We start from the raw sequence: 16,632 nt of genomic DNA, 5'->3' as shown, positions 1-16,632 counted from the left end.
TGCAGGTCTCCCCACACCCACATGTGGGCTTCTTCTCTCCTTCCTCAGATTTTCCTCTCTTTAAAACAACACGGCTGTAATTCTTCGTGTTGCTGTGATCTCTCAGCCCTTCTCCAGCAGCCCGCCTCTTCAAAGTCCTATTTCTCCTCTTCACTCTGCAGCATTCACATTACTACTTGAGGGCTTTATCCTCCACACTGATTACTCATCCTCCAGCTTCTCACCTCTACACTCACTGGCATCCAATCTTAATTTGATCTGCGAGTCCCGCTTCAAATTTCTGAACTCATTAACGTGGCTGATCACCCCATCACCCTCTGCATTCCTGAATCCCCCTCCTAAGCCTCAACAGGCCTTCTTTTTCCATTGCTTCACGTTCTTCTTTCCTGGTCCTCCAACCCTTCACCCCACACTTCTGATCTGATCTTACCCCTTTCCTGTGGTCTGATTTTTGGATGGTCCTGTGTGGAGTTAAACTCAATGATCCTTACAAGTCCCTTCCAACTTGGAGAATTCTATGATTCTCTGATACCTCCTCTTCTAAGAACAAAGATTTCTTAATTCTCTTCATGTCTCATTCCTTGCTTGGCCTCGCTGTCCCCCCTGATCACAACATGTGAATTCTTTCCTTCCATGTTCCAGAGCTGGCACACCATCAGCACAGATGTATTTCCAGCTCCTAAAGCTGCAATCTCTCTTGCAAAAGAATTCTAAATGAGTTGACCTTCTTCACTTTGCTTCTTTCTCTTGTTTTTCTATGCTAAGCTCTATCTGCTTGAGGGTAAGAAGGCCCTATAGAAGGATATGGACAGGCTGGTCAATGGGCTGAAGCCAATCGTGTGAGCTTCAACATGGTCAGTGGGCATGGTGGGGGTGGGTTGGGATTGCTGATCTTCGAGGTCTTTTCCAACCTTAATGATTCTATGACTCTAGGATCTTCCCAGCTTTCTTTTAAGCCCTTCTCATGAAATTCCTGCCTTTTCACCATGTTCTTGTCTTCTCTTCCTGAGGACTTTGCCTTCTGCATCGTCTATTTCTGCAACAACTGCCCTTAATAAATGGATGGAACACAGCATGGCACCACCCTGACAAGCAGGGAGCCCTTCAGCTCCACTGAGCAGCTCAGCATCACACGAAGCCACACCTTTGAAGCAAACTCCTGGAAAAATACTTCCCCAAAGCTTCTACACTAAAGCAGGAGTGACTCCAGATTCTGCAGTGAAAAAGCCTCAGCCACTTATCGTGGATAAGCAGCAAAGAATAATCATCATTAAATAAAAAAAATACTTTCCATGGAAGCTTGTAATTCTGCTTTAAATAATTGCTCCCTCTCCAGTCTTACATTTTGCAAATACTTGGGATTACTGCGTTCTCTTTGCTGAGTCTTATCCAAGGTTAGCTCTTTAAATCTTTTAGTCAGCACTGCTGTTCTTCCATCATAAATCCTCCCCAGCCTAATACAACCTCAGTAAAGACAGATCCATTAAAGAACCCAGAACTACGGTTGCAACCTCACTAGATACTGAGTCAGACTTTGCCATACCCTTCAGCACAAACAATTACATGACATCATGGCTAATTTGGTGCCCACTGTTACCCCTCCATCTCCCTCTGCACTGTAAGAAAATAACCCAGAAGCACCAGAACCTGGGGCAGGAATTTTGAGTTAACTTTCAGCTCTGTCACTGGTTACATCCCTAGTTTTGTGAGCATCACTTCAGCGCTTTGCCCCGGCCTCTCACAGCACCACATGAATGCAGTATTTCCTAAGTGCACTGTGATGCTGACATGCTCAAGGAATACTGCACAAAATCACTTACAAGAAGTGCACACCACTGGTTTCAGAATCTCCTTCCTGCACTGAACTGCTGCACGTTGGATTGCTTCTTTCTAAACCTACCTCTCTGCACCACTCCATGAAAACCCACTGTTTCCTGCCTGTACTTCTAAACAATATATTCCATTGCACTGACAGCTTTTCTGTGCCAGAAAGCACCTACTCTGACTTTGCACAGAAATATACCTGTGATTCCTGCATCGTGACTGCAATTTCTGCACTATTTCAGGACGATGAATTTGGACTTTGCAATAATGAGATCATAAAACAAAAAAATCTACATTATCAGATAAAGTGGTTAATTCCCTACAATGTTTACCATTTGCTCTTTCATTTCTCATTTCAATCTCTCTATAGATAATTTTAAATTTTCTTCCACATCATTGAAACAGACATTCAACAGCGCCGAGCCAGGAACAGAGTTGCTATATAATACACCTATACACTCTATTTTGCAATTAATTACCTTGGAGATAATACGTTTTTAACTTTGAAACAGGTACTGTTCTAAAGCCAAGGCAAGAAAACCAAGTAGGAGAAAAGTAAGAGCCTTACTTAATATTGGAAGAGCTCTGTTCCACAGAGACCTGAGTGACTCAGTCTTTCATGAGGCAGGGATATAATTTTCTGGATGAAGTAGTTCAACAAATCTTTCTTACCTTCCACCTTCAAAAATGAATTTTAAATTGTTTGTCCTTAAGAAACAATTCTGGCCTCGATCGTAACTAGCAGCTGAGCTAAGAAAGAGAGAAAGCATTAGATGGAACAAACCAGAAACTCCTGGATATCCTGAGCCATACTCACAACAAATTGGTCGGTGTCCCTTTCAAGGCCCATGTTTGGTAAATCAGGCATCATGTGTGCCACCACTTTGAAGCCAGCATCCTTGGCCAAGTGGAAGGACTCGCACACAGCCTTCACGGTGTGACCTCTGGGAAGAGAGAAAAAGAGAGATCTAGAGCCCCAACAGCCAAGGCAGCACAAAACCACAAAGAGGAAGACATATTTTGACATATTGAATTCAGGTTATTCCCTAGGAAGTGAGCATGGATGAGTTTTATTATCGGTCTACCACCATTCAAGTCTTGGAACACGACTTCTATTACAATAAACTAAACTAAGGACAAATAGTCAAGTTTGCTGCTTCTTTAGCAAGTGAACCACCCTAAGGCTACAACTTTACAAACTACAGCCTGAGGAACTTATGTGAACTGCTGAAATGCTCTTTGTACAGCAATGACACAAGAAGATGCCACAGCATGAGCATACTGTGCTGAGGACAACATGTAATCAAAACAAGTGTAACCAGAAACAAAAGTATCAGAACATGAAAAGGAGGAGGACGGGAGCCACATAAAGCCAGCTAGTTAGAAAATTGTTCTACACCAGGCTTGCCAAACTCTCAAGTACTCCCTTTAAAGAAAAACAAACTCTTTGTGGCTTCTGAGGGATGTTAAAGTTTCAAATCATAGGAGTCTGGAAGTATTTTGAGTTCCCTGTCACTGACGTTGCATCACAGGAGCTCAGATTTGCTCTGCAGGAGCTCGACAAGAGTGGGACTGGCTGCAGGAACAAAGGTTGAATCACACCTAGCTCATCAGCCTCAAGCAAACTCCTCTCCTTCCATCTTTCACGGTTCAGGAGTCTTCTTCCATCTCCCCACAGAATCACAGAATCATTAAAGTTGGAAAGGACCAGTAAGACCATGAAGTCCAAGCACCAACTCATCCCCACCATGCCCACTAACCATGTTCCTAAGTGCCACTTTCTTGAAAGCCTCTGTGGAGCAGTGAGAATCACTGAACAGCTCCAGGGAGGTCCCTACCCCAGGTGACCAGCCTTTCCACCATGGAAACAAGTCCTTGTTCCTGATCTTGCCCAGTCGCAGGCTCTTTCAGCACCGGCTGACATCTCTGGAGACTTCTATCTGTCAGCATCTGCTACTTTCTTTCTCTTCCAGTTGCCATTAACATCACACCCCTTGTCAACAGCACCGCTCAGCAGGTGGCTCGTCCTCTACTCAAAGGTCTTTTGGGTGAAAAATCCAATGCAGGGGGGCATCTCTACAAAAGCACACTTTCTGCTGAGACCTAATGTTAACCGATCATTAAGGATATGGTCAATGGCATGGTGGGAATGGGTTGACATTCGGACATGATGAACTTAGTGGCCTTTTCCAACCTTAATGATTCCATGATTCTACAAAATCGAACAGCTACTCCCCCGGTTTTAAGTATCTCTTCCTCTCTTCCTCTCTACCTACATATTTTGCCTCTGTTAAATCTCTACCTGTAGTTTTATGACTGTAGTTTTATTAATGATTTTTTTTTTCAGAAGTATTACAGTATTTTCTGAGACTGTTCAAGGACAGAATTACTCAAGACCTTGAGTAGCCTGAGGGGAGTAAATGGGAGAGCTGCTTCATAAATAAAAATTATTTTCTTATTAGAAGTGGAATCTGAGCTGCATCAATAACTTGATTATTTGATGCCTAGATCTGTTCTTGAATATTTTTTCTGCCTCACAGCCACCCAAGGCACTCAAAAACCTCACTAATGACTTACGGAACATAATAGAAAGTAATTTCCAAACAGTTAGCCTAATTGGTTGTAATCTGACATTTTGCTACAAGCAAAATATTAAAAGTTTAAAGCAAAACACATCCCCCACAAAGTAGAAGAACAGAAGCAAAATGAGGTCATTTCAAAAGAAAGAGAAACTTGCATCACCCTTCTCTAGAAGTGTATTCCAATACATTGTTCAAAAACATTGGAGCAAGATGCATGAATGACAGCCTGTATTTTGTCTGCCCTGGGAGAGCCTGCAAAGTCTTTCAGGAAATCTGCAAGCAGGATTGAAAAACACCAAAAATCTTCAGAAATGTAATTCTATACAAGATTATTTCAGAGTGAAATAGTAATATACAACTTCATTGTTCCTCTGGTTCATCAGCAGGAAAGCACGGGTTCATTAGGCAATTCACAAGCCAGAAGTGACATGAAGCTTTGAATGATTTATGGCCTCAGCTCTGATCCAGCACGCTGTAGGAAAGCTGAAGATGACTGCAGTGAGAGCTAAGTGGAGCTTCACAGTTCCGCTTCAGGACAGGACATCTTTAAAAGGAGCTTGTGAAAAAAAGAAGCTTAAAAGAAATGATTTCTTAAATTTATGATGTGTCAGTAGTAACCATTAGCAGATACATGCAGCCTAAGAGTGAGATCTAGCCAAATTCCCTAGCGCGGATCTTTTCCTTTGGAAAGCTCTGACATCTACAGGAGAAAAGCACTACCTCTAAGTGTTAGTTGCTAACTCTTGGGCTGCTCAATAAATGGCCATTCCTCTCTACTGAGTCCTGTAGCCTGTTTCATAGCAGTGATTTCCTACACTTCCACAAACAAGCAAAACTACAGCTAAGCCCGCAGGAAGGAACTCATTTTGGATTCTTACCTTAAGGCTCTAAAAGAAAATGTCCAACATTTTCAGTTTTGCACTACTGCCTTTAAGGTGAGTATTATCAAAAATGTGTTCTGCTTATTGAACCACGCTTCATCTGTCATTATGCATGATTACAGTTATCAAAGGTCTTTGCTAGGTGACTGGAATACACAATAAGAAGGAAGGCAAGTTGTACGAGCGTCTCAAGTGAAAAAAAAACAATCAAGAGAACAATCACTTCTTTCAAAATATCTACAGAATTATCAGACTTGCAGTGAGGGGGAAAAAAAAAAGAAGATTAGCTTTCTTGCCTGTGAGGGATGGGATGAAGAATGTATTGTGCTCACTCCTACGTAGGACAACTGTGCTTTTGGCTACAGGTCAGAGATTACGAGGAATAAATCACAAGCTTCCTGTGAACATATTTTGCTATCCCTAAAAATCCTGTATACCTAGAATGACTGTGGTTCATTCGTCAATAGGTGCTGGTTTTGGATGTGCCCCATCCGCTGTACTTGCCAATGTCATCTCTCCAGTAAGGTATCTGGTACAGAGAGGAGGCTGCTGGCTAGTGAAGGACCTACAGCAGATTATACCACACTGTATCTACTCAAGACTAAAAGTTGTGAATTACGTAGGACAAGAACGACAAGCTCTGGGCATATTTTCTACTTCACAATACTGCATTTATTTATGAAGCAATAAAAAAGAAAAAAAAAAAAAGAGAGAGAAATATACACTACAGGAAAAGATCATAAGTTTAAAATAAAATACCATAAACCTCTATTTTTTTCTCAAGCCGTGGTCTACACAACACCACAATGAAGTCCATGAATCTACTGCAGTTGACTTTTTCTTCACAGATAAATGGAAACAGCACGAGTGTTTCGATATCAATCTTAAACTGGCATGCAAATAAGCAGGTTAAAGACTTGCTTCCAGAAAGCATGCAATGAGCTGAAAAAGCTCCTTCCCACCTGTTGGTGTCCCTGGCCACATCCTCATACACACTCTGCACTCCGATCTCCAGCCTCGTGCAGCCATAGGACAGCATGTCGCTCAAATGGCGCTTCAGGCAGTAGTCTGGCCTGGTCTCGATGGTTATCCCAACGCATTTGGTCAAGCTCCGTTCAGAATACCTGCAACAAAACCATCCTCTATTAAAACTGGGAAGTCACGTTCTGAAAACGTACCGGGTGGTCCATGAAAACTATACACATCATCCCTATTTCTGAGTGAGGTGCACGCTCCCAGCTTCACTGAAGCCTAACGGTGGAACAAAACTCATTGGTAGCCTTTTTCCCCATCCACCCTATTTATCACTGGATGTCTAACTGAGACTAATTGTTCCAGCTGGTGTAACAATCCTCTGCTGATGACAAATGGTAACTTACTGACCTATGAGAGAATAAAACAAAAGAAAATAGGAATCCAAAGCAGGCTTGAAACAAAGTTCACACCAGGAAACCATAAATCAACACAATCTCCTACATCATCAGCAGGGGTCATATTCATTTCAATGTCCCCAACATCGTAGTCGCCTTTCCAGCAGAATGCAGTGATTGTGTGACAGAGGACTGCAGCATAGGGAAGATACACAGTAAGAAGAAAACTTCCTCTTTTGGAGGGCCACGAAGATGATCAGAGGGCTGGAACACCTCCCCTGCAAAGACAGGCTGAAGGGAAGAGAAGGCTGCAGGGTGACCTCAGTGCAGCCTTTCAGTACCTAAAGGGAGCCTACAAACAGGAGGGGAGTCAACTCTTTACCAGGGTAGATAACAGCAGGACAAGGGGAAATGGTTTGAAGTTGAGGGAGGGAAGATTTAGGTTGGATGTCAGGGGAAGTTCTTTCCTATGAGAGTGGTGAGGTGCTGGAACAGCTGCCCAGAGAGGCTGTGATGCCCCGTCCATCCCTGGAGGTGTTCAAGGCCAGGTTGGATGGGGCCCTGGGCAGCCTGGGCTGCTATGAAATGGGGAGGTTGGTGGCCCTGCATGTGGCAGGGGGTTGGAGCTTCATGATCCTTGAGGTCCCTTCCAACCCAACCATACTGTGATTCTTTTGAAGCCATCTGGAACTGCAGACATAACCTGGATAAGTCCCAAACCTGATGTGGGCAGGATTAACAGTGACTCTCTGAGAAGCATACTGGCCTCCTTAATGGTCTCAAATGATGATCTCAGTATTCACATTAAATGTCACTGAGAAGAGGACATCTTGAGTAAGAGAGATGTTATGCTGATACCCAAAAGAATGCTGCGCACCAAAATCACAAGGATGACTGGCTTCAGGCCATTACGAGGTATTTCATAAGGATTCATCAGCTGATTGCTGGCTCTGGATGGCTCCAGAGTTTAGCTTTCAGCATGACGGAGGTTCAATATGATAACAGAAAAATATCACAAGAAGAAAAACAAAACAAAACAAAACAAAACAAAAAAACCACAATAAAAAACTGGTAGATTCAGATCCCAAAGCAAAAATATTAATTCCATTCAGACTGATAAAGTCGAAGATATTTGGGGGGTACACTATAATGGCTGTCAACATTGGCAGCTCAAAAAAGGCATAAAACATTTCAGAGTTTGTGGCTCACTAATCTGACAGACTACCAGAACACTGTTCATCGTGTCAGGGAAAACACTGCCAAAGTGTGATTCATTAACAGCAGACCAAAAAATACTTTGAAAGATATTTTGTTTCCAAATAATTAAAAAAAAAAAAGAAGACAAGTTTATCTAAAACTTGGGAAAGAAAAGGTCACCAGATAACTCACCCATTACACCAGATGAAATGTGTTGTCCTAAGCACCTGTGATCATGGCTAGAAATGCAGAGGGGAGGCAAAAGTAATTATATTTCCCCCCCTGGAGCAAATTTATGACAGTCATAAAATGCTGAATCTAACGTACACCAACAGACCCCAAACTATAGCATCTACTGAGAGTGCCAGCAGGATGAAAGCCTGGTGCCACGGCTGCAAAAGCTGTCTTGTCTATGCTGCAACAAGTGGGTCTTACCTGGGATTAGAAAAGCAATACAAGACCTGGGGGGATGTGGCACTGATGGACGTGGTCAGTGGGCACAGGGGGGTGGGTTGGGGTTGGACTTGGTGATCTTATAGGTCTTTTCCAATCTGAATGATTCTGTGATTGAGGAAAGTAATGAACATCTGCATAGCATATCCTCTCTCGGTAGCAAACATTCCCAGCCTGAGCCACATGTGCTCCAGTTCTCCCTGCACCTCCTGGGGACCCAGCAGCTTCCTTGCATGGGATCAAAACATTAACCAGGACATGTCTGCAAAGACAGAGCTGATCCCAGCCAAGCACTGGCTTTAGGTTTAATGCCTCTAAGGCTTTACAGAACAACGCTGGTAAGCAGAAAGAGTGCAGTCTAATACTTTATTTTACTAGCATAAAAGCCTGGCTCGAGTGGTCCATATGTAATGAAGACTACAGATTCCCTTCAGCTAAATAGTAAAGAGAGAAAAGCATGTGACAGTCAAACACCCGAAGTTCTGGCAACACATTTTTATCATTTCCCAAACAGGGAAAAATGAATTTGACTTTTGTTCTCCCTCTTTGTGACTTGTGAACTTTAAACGCTCATTTGGATATTCAGCATGTTTTCCCTTTGCAAAAAGAGCAACTGTTTTCTGTTGGAAATTTAATACTGAATACATTGAATACCAGGCTTTTATAGAAAGGGCCAAAGGTGAGCTACAAAAGGGAGCTCAGAGACCTGAAAGGGGCAGGAAATACTATTTACAACCAACCTGTGCCAGTGCAACACCACTCTTTCTGAGAAGAAATGTTTCCTACTATCCAACCTGAACCTGAAAGTTGTCCCTCAGCTCTCCCAGAGCAGCAGATCCAGGACAGCAGCTCTCCCAGTTGGCTCGTGCAAGGTCTATTTCAACATATCACCATAATGCATTCCAGAAATCTACTAAATTAATTGTGCTCAACTGTATTGCCCTTGTAGCAGGTACCAGGGTGTCAGGTTGGATTCAAGGAGCTCTGTATATCATTCACTAAGAGCATCTATTCTGATCTCTGCATCATTTTCATGCCTTCTCTCAGCACTCTCTCCAGTTTTTAAGCATTTCTGTTGCCTCTGATATCAAAAACAGCCGGAGAACTTTGCAGACACACCAGTACTAAATCCAGATGGAATATAATTTGCCTATTCCTATCCAATTTTCCACTATTTATACAGTCAAGGGTAATTTGGCTGCTGAATCATACAGAAAGCTCATGATAATGTGACTTAACTCCAAAGTCTTTTCTAGATATTTCGCTGCTTCTCGGAATAGAATCCTGCACCGTTCCTAGAAAAACAGCTTTACATTTTCCCATAATAAAGTAGCTGGCTTGCTCATATACAACTTACTATAGGATACAGATTTATCCCTTATTTGCCCATCTCCAATATTGATAGCATCTGCCAACCCTCAGAAATTACTATTTTAACACTAGTATTAAACACAAGGCCCAGAGGCAAAAACAACAGAATCCTATTAGAAATCATTCAGGTCAATGAGAATAATTTTCTGCTATGCCTGTTTTGAAAACCAATGCAATCAGTGACATGTTGTTGTCTTCTCTTTCTTAATGTGAAGATATCTCACTGCACCAAGCCAAATCTCTTGGAGAAGTTTAGGGATATTACACTTTAATGTTCCAAAAAGCCCCGTAAGCTCACTAACAGCATACAGTAACTTATCATGATAACAGAGATGATGGATTTGCTTTTGCTTAATCTTTAAAAACAACAGACATCTAGCCACATATCCTGCAGGAATGGCATGATAGCCAAAGAGCATATTAATAGGGAACAGATGCTATCCAACTAGGCAGAGAGGCTGAAAAGCTGATATCTACAGCTCCAAAAAGAGTGACTTCAGGATACTCAGTCACGAGAGCTGAAGATGACCTTGATAATGGCCAAGGAGAGCAAAGCCACCATCAACAAAGACCAAAAGAAGAGATACAAGGAAAGACCTAAAAACTTAGATGAACTCAGCAAATTGAGAACTCCGACCCCTCAGGATGGTCTCATACACACAAGTCCACAAGGTTTGCAGGTTCACTCTGGTGGCAGGAAAGGGAGAAAAGGTTGAGGGAGCTGGGATTGTTTAGCTTGGAAAAGAGAAGCTCTGGGGAGACCTCATGGTGGCCTTGCAGTACTTGAAGGGAGCACAGAAACAGGAGGGGGAACGGCTGTTTGTGAGGGTGGATGGTGATAGGACAAGGGGAATGGTTTTAAACTGAGACAGGGGAGGTTTAGGTTGGATCTTAGCAGGAAGTTTTTCCCCCAGAGGGTGGTGAGGCACTGGCACAGGTTGCCCAAGGAGGCTGTGGATGCCCCATCCCTGCAGGCATTCAAGGCCAGGCTGCATGTGGCTCTGGGCAGCCTGGGCTGCTGGTTGGTGACCTGCACACAGCAGGGGTTGGAACTGGATGAGCACTGTGGGCCTTTGCAACCCAGGTCATTCTGTGATTCTATGATTCTATGATTAGTGATGTGGATTTCTTCCAGAATCTGAGGGTGCAATGGAGTTTTAACCTCACAACCAGCAAACACCTCACAGTACTTCTTCCTTGGAACAGTCTTATTTGCTACCTGCGCAATGCTGAACAATCCCAAGTAAGAACTGAAAATCTGTCACACTGCAAGAACAATCAGAAATCAAGACAGCACAAGATTACAGGGGGGCAATTTTAATAACAGACCAACCATAGTGCTGAATTGTGCAAATAAAATAGATGCCATACAAATGAAGGGAATGAGATCCAGATAAACTTTCAGATTAGCACAGACATAGCTGGAGTTAAGTGAGTTTTCCGTGTGATTAGAGAACTGTCTGAATCAAGATGAAGTGCCCGAAAGATTATTCATTTTAATCATTAGAGAATAATTGAGTGTATTTTCAGACAAAGCTGGCACATAAAATAGAGCTTCAAATCAGAATCTGCCTCTTAAATAAGCAGGGATTTTAGATCAGAAAGTACCCACCTCTCCACCAGACGCAGCAGTTTGACATAGGGTTGCAGGTACTTTCTCATTTAGAGAAAAAACAGACAGCACAGCTCTGGCATAAAACAACTCATTTAACAAAGCCTCTGCTCTCCCTCGATTAAACTTTGGTCTGGAGACAAAAGCCTCATCAGCTATGAGACCCGAACATCAAAGAATCAATTACTTACAAATCCACACTACGGCAGCATCTGAACTCCCTGGCTGGCACCAGTGGCAGGGTGCCATACAGCACAGAAAGATTCACCTCGTCCCAGTGAGCCCAGGAAAGAAAAACTGTAAGAATCAAGCAAGCAGCTCAACACACTGCATGCACAGTGTGGTAATCACATGCCTTTAAACCACTTCTTTGCTTTATAAGTTTCAAAGTAGGAAGGTACATAAAAGGAGGTACGCAGAGAGGCAAAAGCAGAAGTACAAGAAACTGCAGAAACAGTTAAAGGGCAGCACCATAGGGAGCCAATCACCAAGAGCAAGGAGGTTTTAGGTGTACCTGTCTGCATGGAAGTAAAGGAAGGATGTAGAAAAACTCATCTAGCCCAACAACCACCTGCCAGATACTTCAGTGTGACCTTGAAAATCAAAGAAAACCAGACTGAAGATGAAGATGGAGTAAATAATGATGCTGCTCATACCATTTGATCAGCAGCATTGCTAGCGAATCACTCAGCAGCAGCAGCCTCCACAAAAGATGGTGCTCCATACTCCACGTCCCAGCCCCAACACTGCCTTTGACTATAAGAAGCACTGCCCAGAGGAACCCTGCACAGCAGGTGCTCCAGACAGGCAATGGCATTTATATAGATGGAGTTTAGACAAAAGAAGTGACACTGATGGCTTCTGAAGAGCAAACTGCTGATAAAACACACAAGTACCCAACACACCACGTGCTTACCTGCTCTCTAATTACCTCCTTTTTCTTGATCTGTAATAGCTCTGCTTGATTTATGAGGATGGATAGTGATATGACAAGGGGGAATGGTATCAACTGAGACAGGGGAGGTTTAGATTGGATATGAGGAGGAAGTTTTTCCCCCAGAGGGTGGTGAGGCACTGGCACAGGTTGCCCAAGGAGGCTGTGGATGCCCCATCCCTGCAGGCATTCAAGGCCAGGCTGGATGTGGCTCTGGGCAGCCTGGGCTGCTGGTTGGTGACCTGCACACAGCAGGGGTTGGAACTGGATGAGCATTGTGGGCCTTTGCAACCCAGGCCATTCTGTGATTCTATGATTCTATTACTATGCCAATCTCTGAAACAGAGCTAGAGTAATTAATTCAGCTTCTACAATTTTCTGCTAGTAAACAAAAGAGGTGGCAGCTTACTCACCAGACATCTTTCAGAAGTTGCATTTTTGATGATTGCCCACAGCAGATATTTCAGAGCGTTCAAATTCCAGTTATTTGGCCTCATAGAGCTCACTTTTTATTACAGCATTTCAGAGTTTCCTTTATCACCACTACCAGGAGTATGAGATTCTGCTGTGGTTTCTTAACAGCATCAGTTCCACAAGGTTCAGTTCTCACAGCCTGAAAAACTTAGTTACCTAAAATAATTCATTTTATGGACTGAAATATAACTTCCCAATTTTGATAATGCAACAGTATTTATATCTGCTAGAATAATATTTGTCTCTTTTTTTCTCCCCTAAACGCCACTAACACATAACTCATAGGGAGTTTTGCTCCCTCCTGCTTCAACACCTATCTGTAACAAAGTGGTACCAATGCTGGTATGGAGGAGATGGTGGTCATCACAGGGTTTATTTCTGCATCACTCACAGCTTTCAAAGACCCTTCACTGTGGGTGAAGGAGAAATGAGTGAAGGGGCTCATGCGAGATTATTTCCAACACCATAATCACTGCCTGTTCCCAAAGGGCATGTGAGAGGGCCTGAAAGACTTTTCTTAGCTCAGGAGGTAAAAATAAAAAAGGCTGTGAGCAGGAACCCTGACAGGACCTCTGACATTGGTGCCTGATGTTGTGAGCTCCCATCCATCAAGTTCAAGGCGACAGCAATACAGATCACGTTCTTGCCAGCTACAAATTACCAGCAAGCTGTAACTGAAAGCACCAGGATGAATAGGGATATGCTAGAGTGAAATATTTCAAACAAGAAAAATTGCATATGCATGGCTCTACCCAGAGCCAAGTTACAACCTCTGTTTTCCCTCTCTGTCAAAGCTAAAGGTTTGATGGAAAAAAACATCCTAGAAATAAGCCTTAAATGGGAAGGAGAGTGCTTATCTCCTCCTCCCTTCTGCTAGCTTTCTGCCCCTCTCAAACCTGTCTCGGTGAGCAGAGCCAAGTGGCAGCACTGGAGGCTGAACTCTTCATGCTTCTCACAGAACACAGGCTGTAGGATGAGTGCCAGCCTCCTGGCACTGCAGCCAATGGAGACACAAACCACAGAGCCTCCTTCAGACAGCAGCTGAAACACCACTAACACACTGACCTGCTCTAGAGAGGGAGCAAGGAGCCCCACTAACACCATCCATTGGGCAAGTCCAAAGCTTGGCTATGCCCAGCTCTCCATCCAACAATGGCTGGTTGCAGCACAAGCAGGAAAAGCTGTAGTGGTGCTTTCCTACAACACCTCTGATTTTCTCTGCAGGGATGTCTGTAGTAGTAGGTATCATTAGCACTTGGCAGCTCTGCACAGTTTTTTCCCCACAGATGTGTTCAGTCACTCCCCACAGCCCAGCTGTGCAATCCAATGCAGAAGTGCCCCCTTCATCCTGAATCCCCCTTTCATCTGAGGGTCCCAGTCCTTGAGCTGTAGGAGATGATCAATAACCACCTGACCTCCACGACAGGCAAGACTTTACAGATCCTCTATTATATCACTACTCTCTGCTATTTCCCCCCAGTTGTACAGTATCATTTTCCTTCCCCCTGCCTAAATGTTAAAAAGCAGAACCAAGCATATTTCAAACTGACACCTGCTGAAGTTCAAGGAGACATTGCTGACCAATGCAGAAGCATCACAATATTTCCCACTCCGCTCTCCCAATTCTCTTTATTACAATTCCTTGCACTGAGCTGGTCTTCCAAGCAATACTGAATCACATGCCTGTGCTTCTCATGGTTACCTGGGCTCCTGGGTAGCTTTGGCCAACTTGAAGCTCGTTGTCCTGCAGGAAAACAAGAACCCTTACGCACACTGCTCTTCATCTGCAGATTCTCACCTGTCCCCTCACCACCCACCCAGTCAGCATGGACAAGGCCTTCTACAACTCCCTGCAGGCAGCTTGCTGTTGTCTGCCGCTGCAGAGAATCCAGCATCACAGTGAATTCTGGCATCAACCTTTTTCAGATTATTTAAGCCTGTCTCCAGCAGGTGCATGCACAGATTCTTCTGGGACACCAACTAATGACTTTCTTCTGTCGTAAAAAATGATGACTTATTCCCTTTCAACTTCTTATGATCATTAATTGCATGCAAGACCTTTAATCTCACCCCAAACCTTCAGGAGGCTTCAGTGAAAAACCTCAATTTGGGAAATCCACATGAACTCTCACATATTTATCAAGCACTTCAAAGACAAGCACTACAACCTAGAAGTTCCATTGAAACGCTGGGCCATTTCAAACAGCCCATGCAGTTCCAACCCTATGCCATGGATAGGGTTGCCAACCCCATCCAACCTTCATCATAAGCCAAATATTTACATTTCAGACTAATATATGAATGTTAGATAAAAACAGTACAAATCCCACACCACATCCATCACATGTATGGATGATGCAGGTTTCCTGCAGCCAAGACAGCCAGTTCTATGAACCATATGTGGATCACAATAAAGGTGAGCTACCTGTGCAGTCAACCAGCTGTTGTAAAATTGCTATCCTTGCTCCCAGGATGTTTCTACAAACTTTTCACATCCTTCTTTTGCATCCTTCTTGCTGCCTCTTCTTGCAGGTAACAGTGATAAGACAAGAGGTGAAGGCCTCAAGTTGTGCCAAGGAAGGTTAAGGTTGGATATTAGGAAATATTTCTGCTCTGAAAGAGCAGTGCTGCAGTGGCACAGCTGTCCAGGGAGGTGGTGGGGTCCATGGATGGTAGGGTCCACCATCCATGGAGGTGTTCCAGAACTGTGGGGATGTGGCACTGAGGGATGTGGTCATTGGTTGGGATGGGTTGGGGTAGGACTTGGTGAACTCAGAGGTCTTTTCCAACCTTAATGGTTCTATAAGTGATTAAGATGACCAGAAGCTTGAAGGCATTATGAAGACCTGAGCTTCCTACAAGGTTAGACTTCCTGTGCCAAACACTAGAGCTCTTCTATTTGAAAAAAGAAAATAGCTTTGAATTTCAGCACTTGAAAAAGAAAACAGTGACCACATACCTTCCCAGGGTACCCAAACCATGTAGATGTCTTCAGAAGTGGGGGAAAAAAGCCCACATGTGAGAGTCACCAACTCTAAACAGCATTATTTTCAAAACCACTTGCCAATTTGTGACGTGGAAGCAAAGCTTGGAAAAAAAAAAACACATTCTGTACAATGCTAGAAAATTGGATATGCTTCAAGATATCAAGTTTTAGAAAGAACCGAATGCATTTCTTATGAACAATTTGGGAAATTCTGTCCAGTAACACAGGATAAACCCCAAATACAGAATCACAGAATGGTTGGGTTGGAAGGGACCTCAAGGATCACGAAGCTCCAACCCCCTGCCACATGCAGGGCCACCAACCTCCCCATTTCATAGCAGCCCAGGCTGCCCAGGGCCCCATCCAACCTGGCCTTGAACACCTCCAGGGCCAGGCTGCAGGTTACAGAATCTCACTCTTTGTTTTAAGCATCAGCCCTTTGCAGCACGGCAGCCTTGATCCACACAGAGGGAGAAAAGCAGAAGGTGTAGCTGTTGGCTGTGTTTGGTTAATACTTCATCTTGGTCTTTTTTTGTCTTTCTGGTATCTTTCATGTAATCTAAATAGAAGTGGCTTTTTAGCCCCATTTTAACTGTCCCTTATGTGAATTCCAATACAATTTCATTTGACCTTTAGTTAAATTCCACCTCTACCAGGCAATCGATACCTGCTGTTCCCACAGGACATGTTTTACTCTAGGTCTCTTTCTCCTCTCATCCAAGCACACAGAGGCAGACATCACATCCCACGAGCAACAGCCGATGTCACCGCAGTGACACCGAGATGCTGGCAGCTCATCAGCCTCCTCCATACAGCCAAAGACTGTTAGCAAACCCGCATCGGAAGGTGCCCACGATTGGCTCTTGATTTCTCACATCTTTGCTGTGCAATTTAGTTCAGGGAAACTTGAAAGAACAACAATTTAAATGCCTGTTACCAAATCAATAT

At 43.6% G+C, this 16,632-nt stretch overlaps 1 protein-coding gene across 2 annotated transcripts in view; it reads right to left on the bottom strand.

Moving 5' to 3' along the window:
• ELP3 (elongator acetyltransferase complex subunit 3) overlaps positions 1-16,632 on the bottom strand; it is an 85,647-nt gene that overhangs the window by 51,467 nt on the left and 17,548 nt on the right. For both annotated transcript variants that reach the window (XM_048937362.1, XM_048937363.1), the window contains exons 8-9: positions 6,250-6,411; positions 2,642-2,768 (exon numbers count right to left, since the gene is read on the bottom strand). In XM_048937362.1, coding sequence (XP_048793319.1) covers positions 2,642-2,768; positions 6,250-6,411 — 289 coding nt within the window. The remainder of the gene's footprint in view (positions 1-2,641; positions 2,769-6,249; positions 6,412-16,632) is intronic.

The sequence above is a fragment of the Lagopus muta genome, chromosome 2, assembly GCF_023343835.1.
Source record: "Lagopus muta isolate bLagMut1 chromosome 2, bLagMut1 primary, whole genome shotgun sequence".
In the NCBI taxonomy this organism is placed as follows: Eukaryota; Metazoa; Chordata; class Aves; order Galliformes; family Phasianidae; genus Lagopus; species Lagopus muta.
The sequence above is the reverse complement of the archived record's forward strand: the minus strand, read 5'-3'. Positions and strand labels throughout refer to the sequence as shown.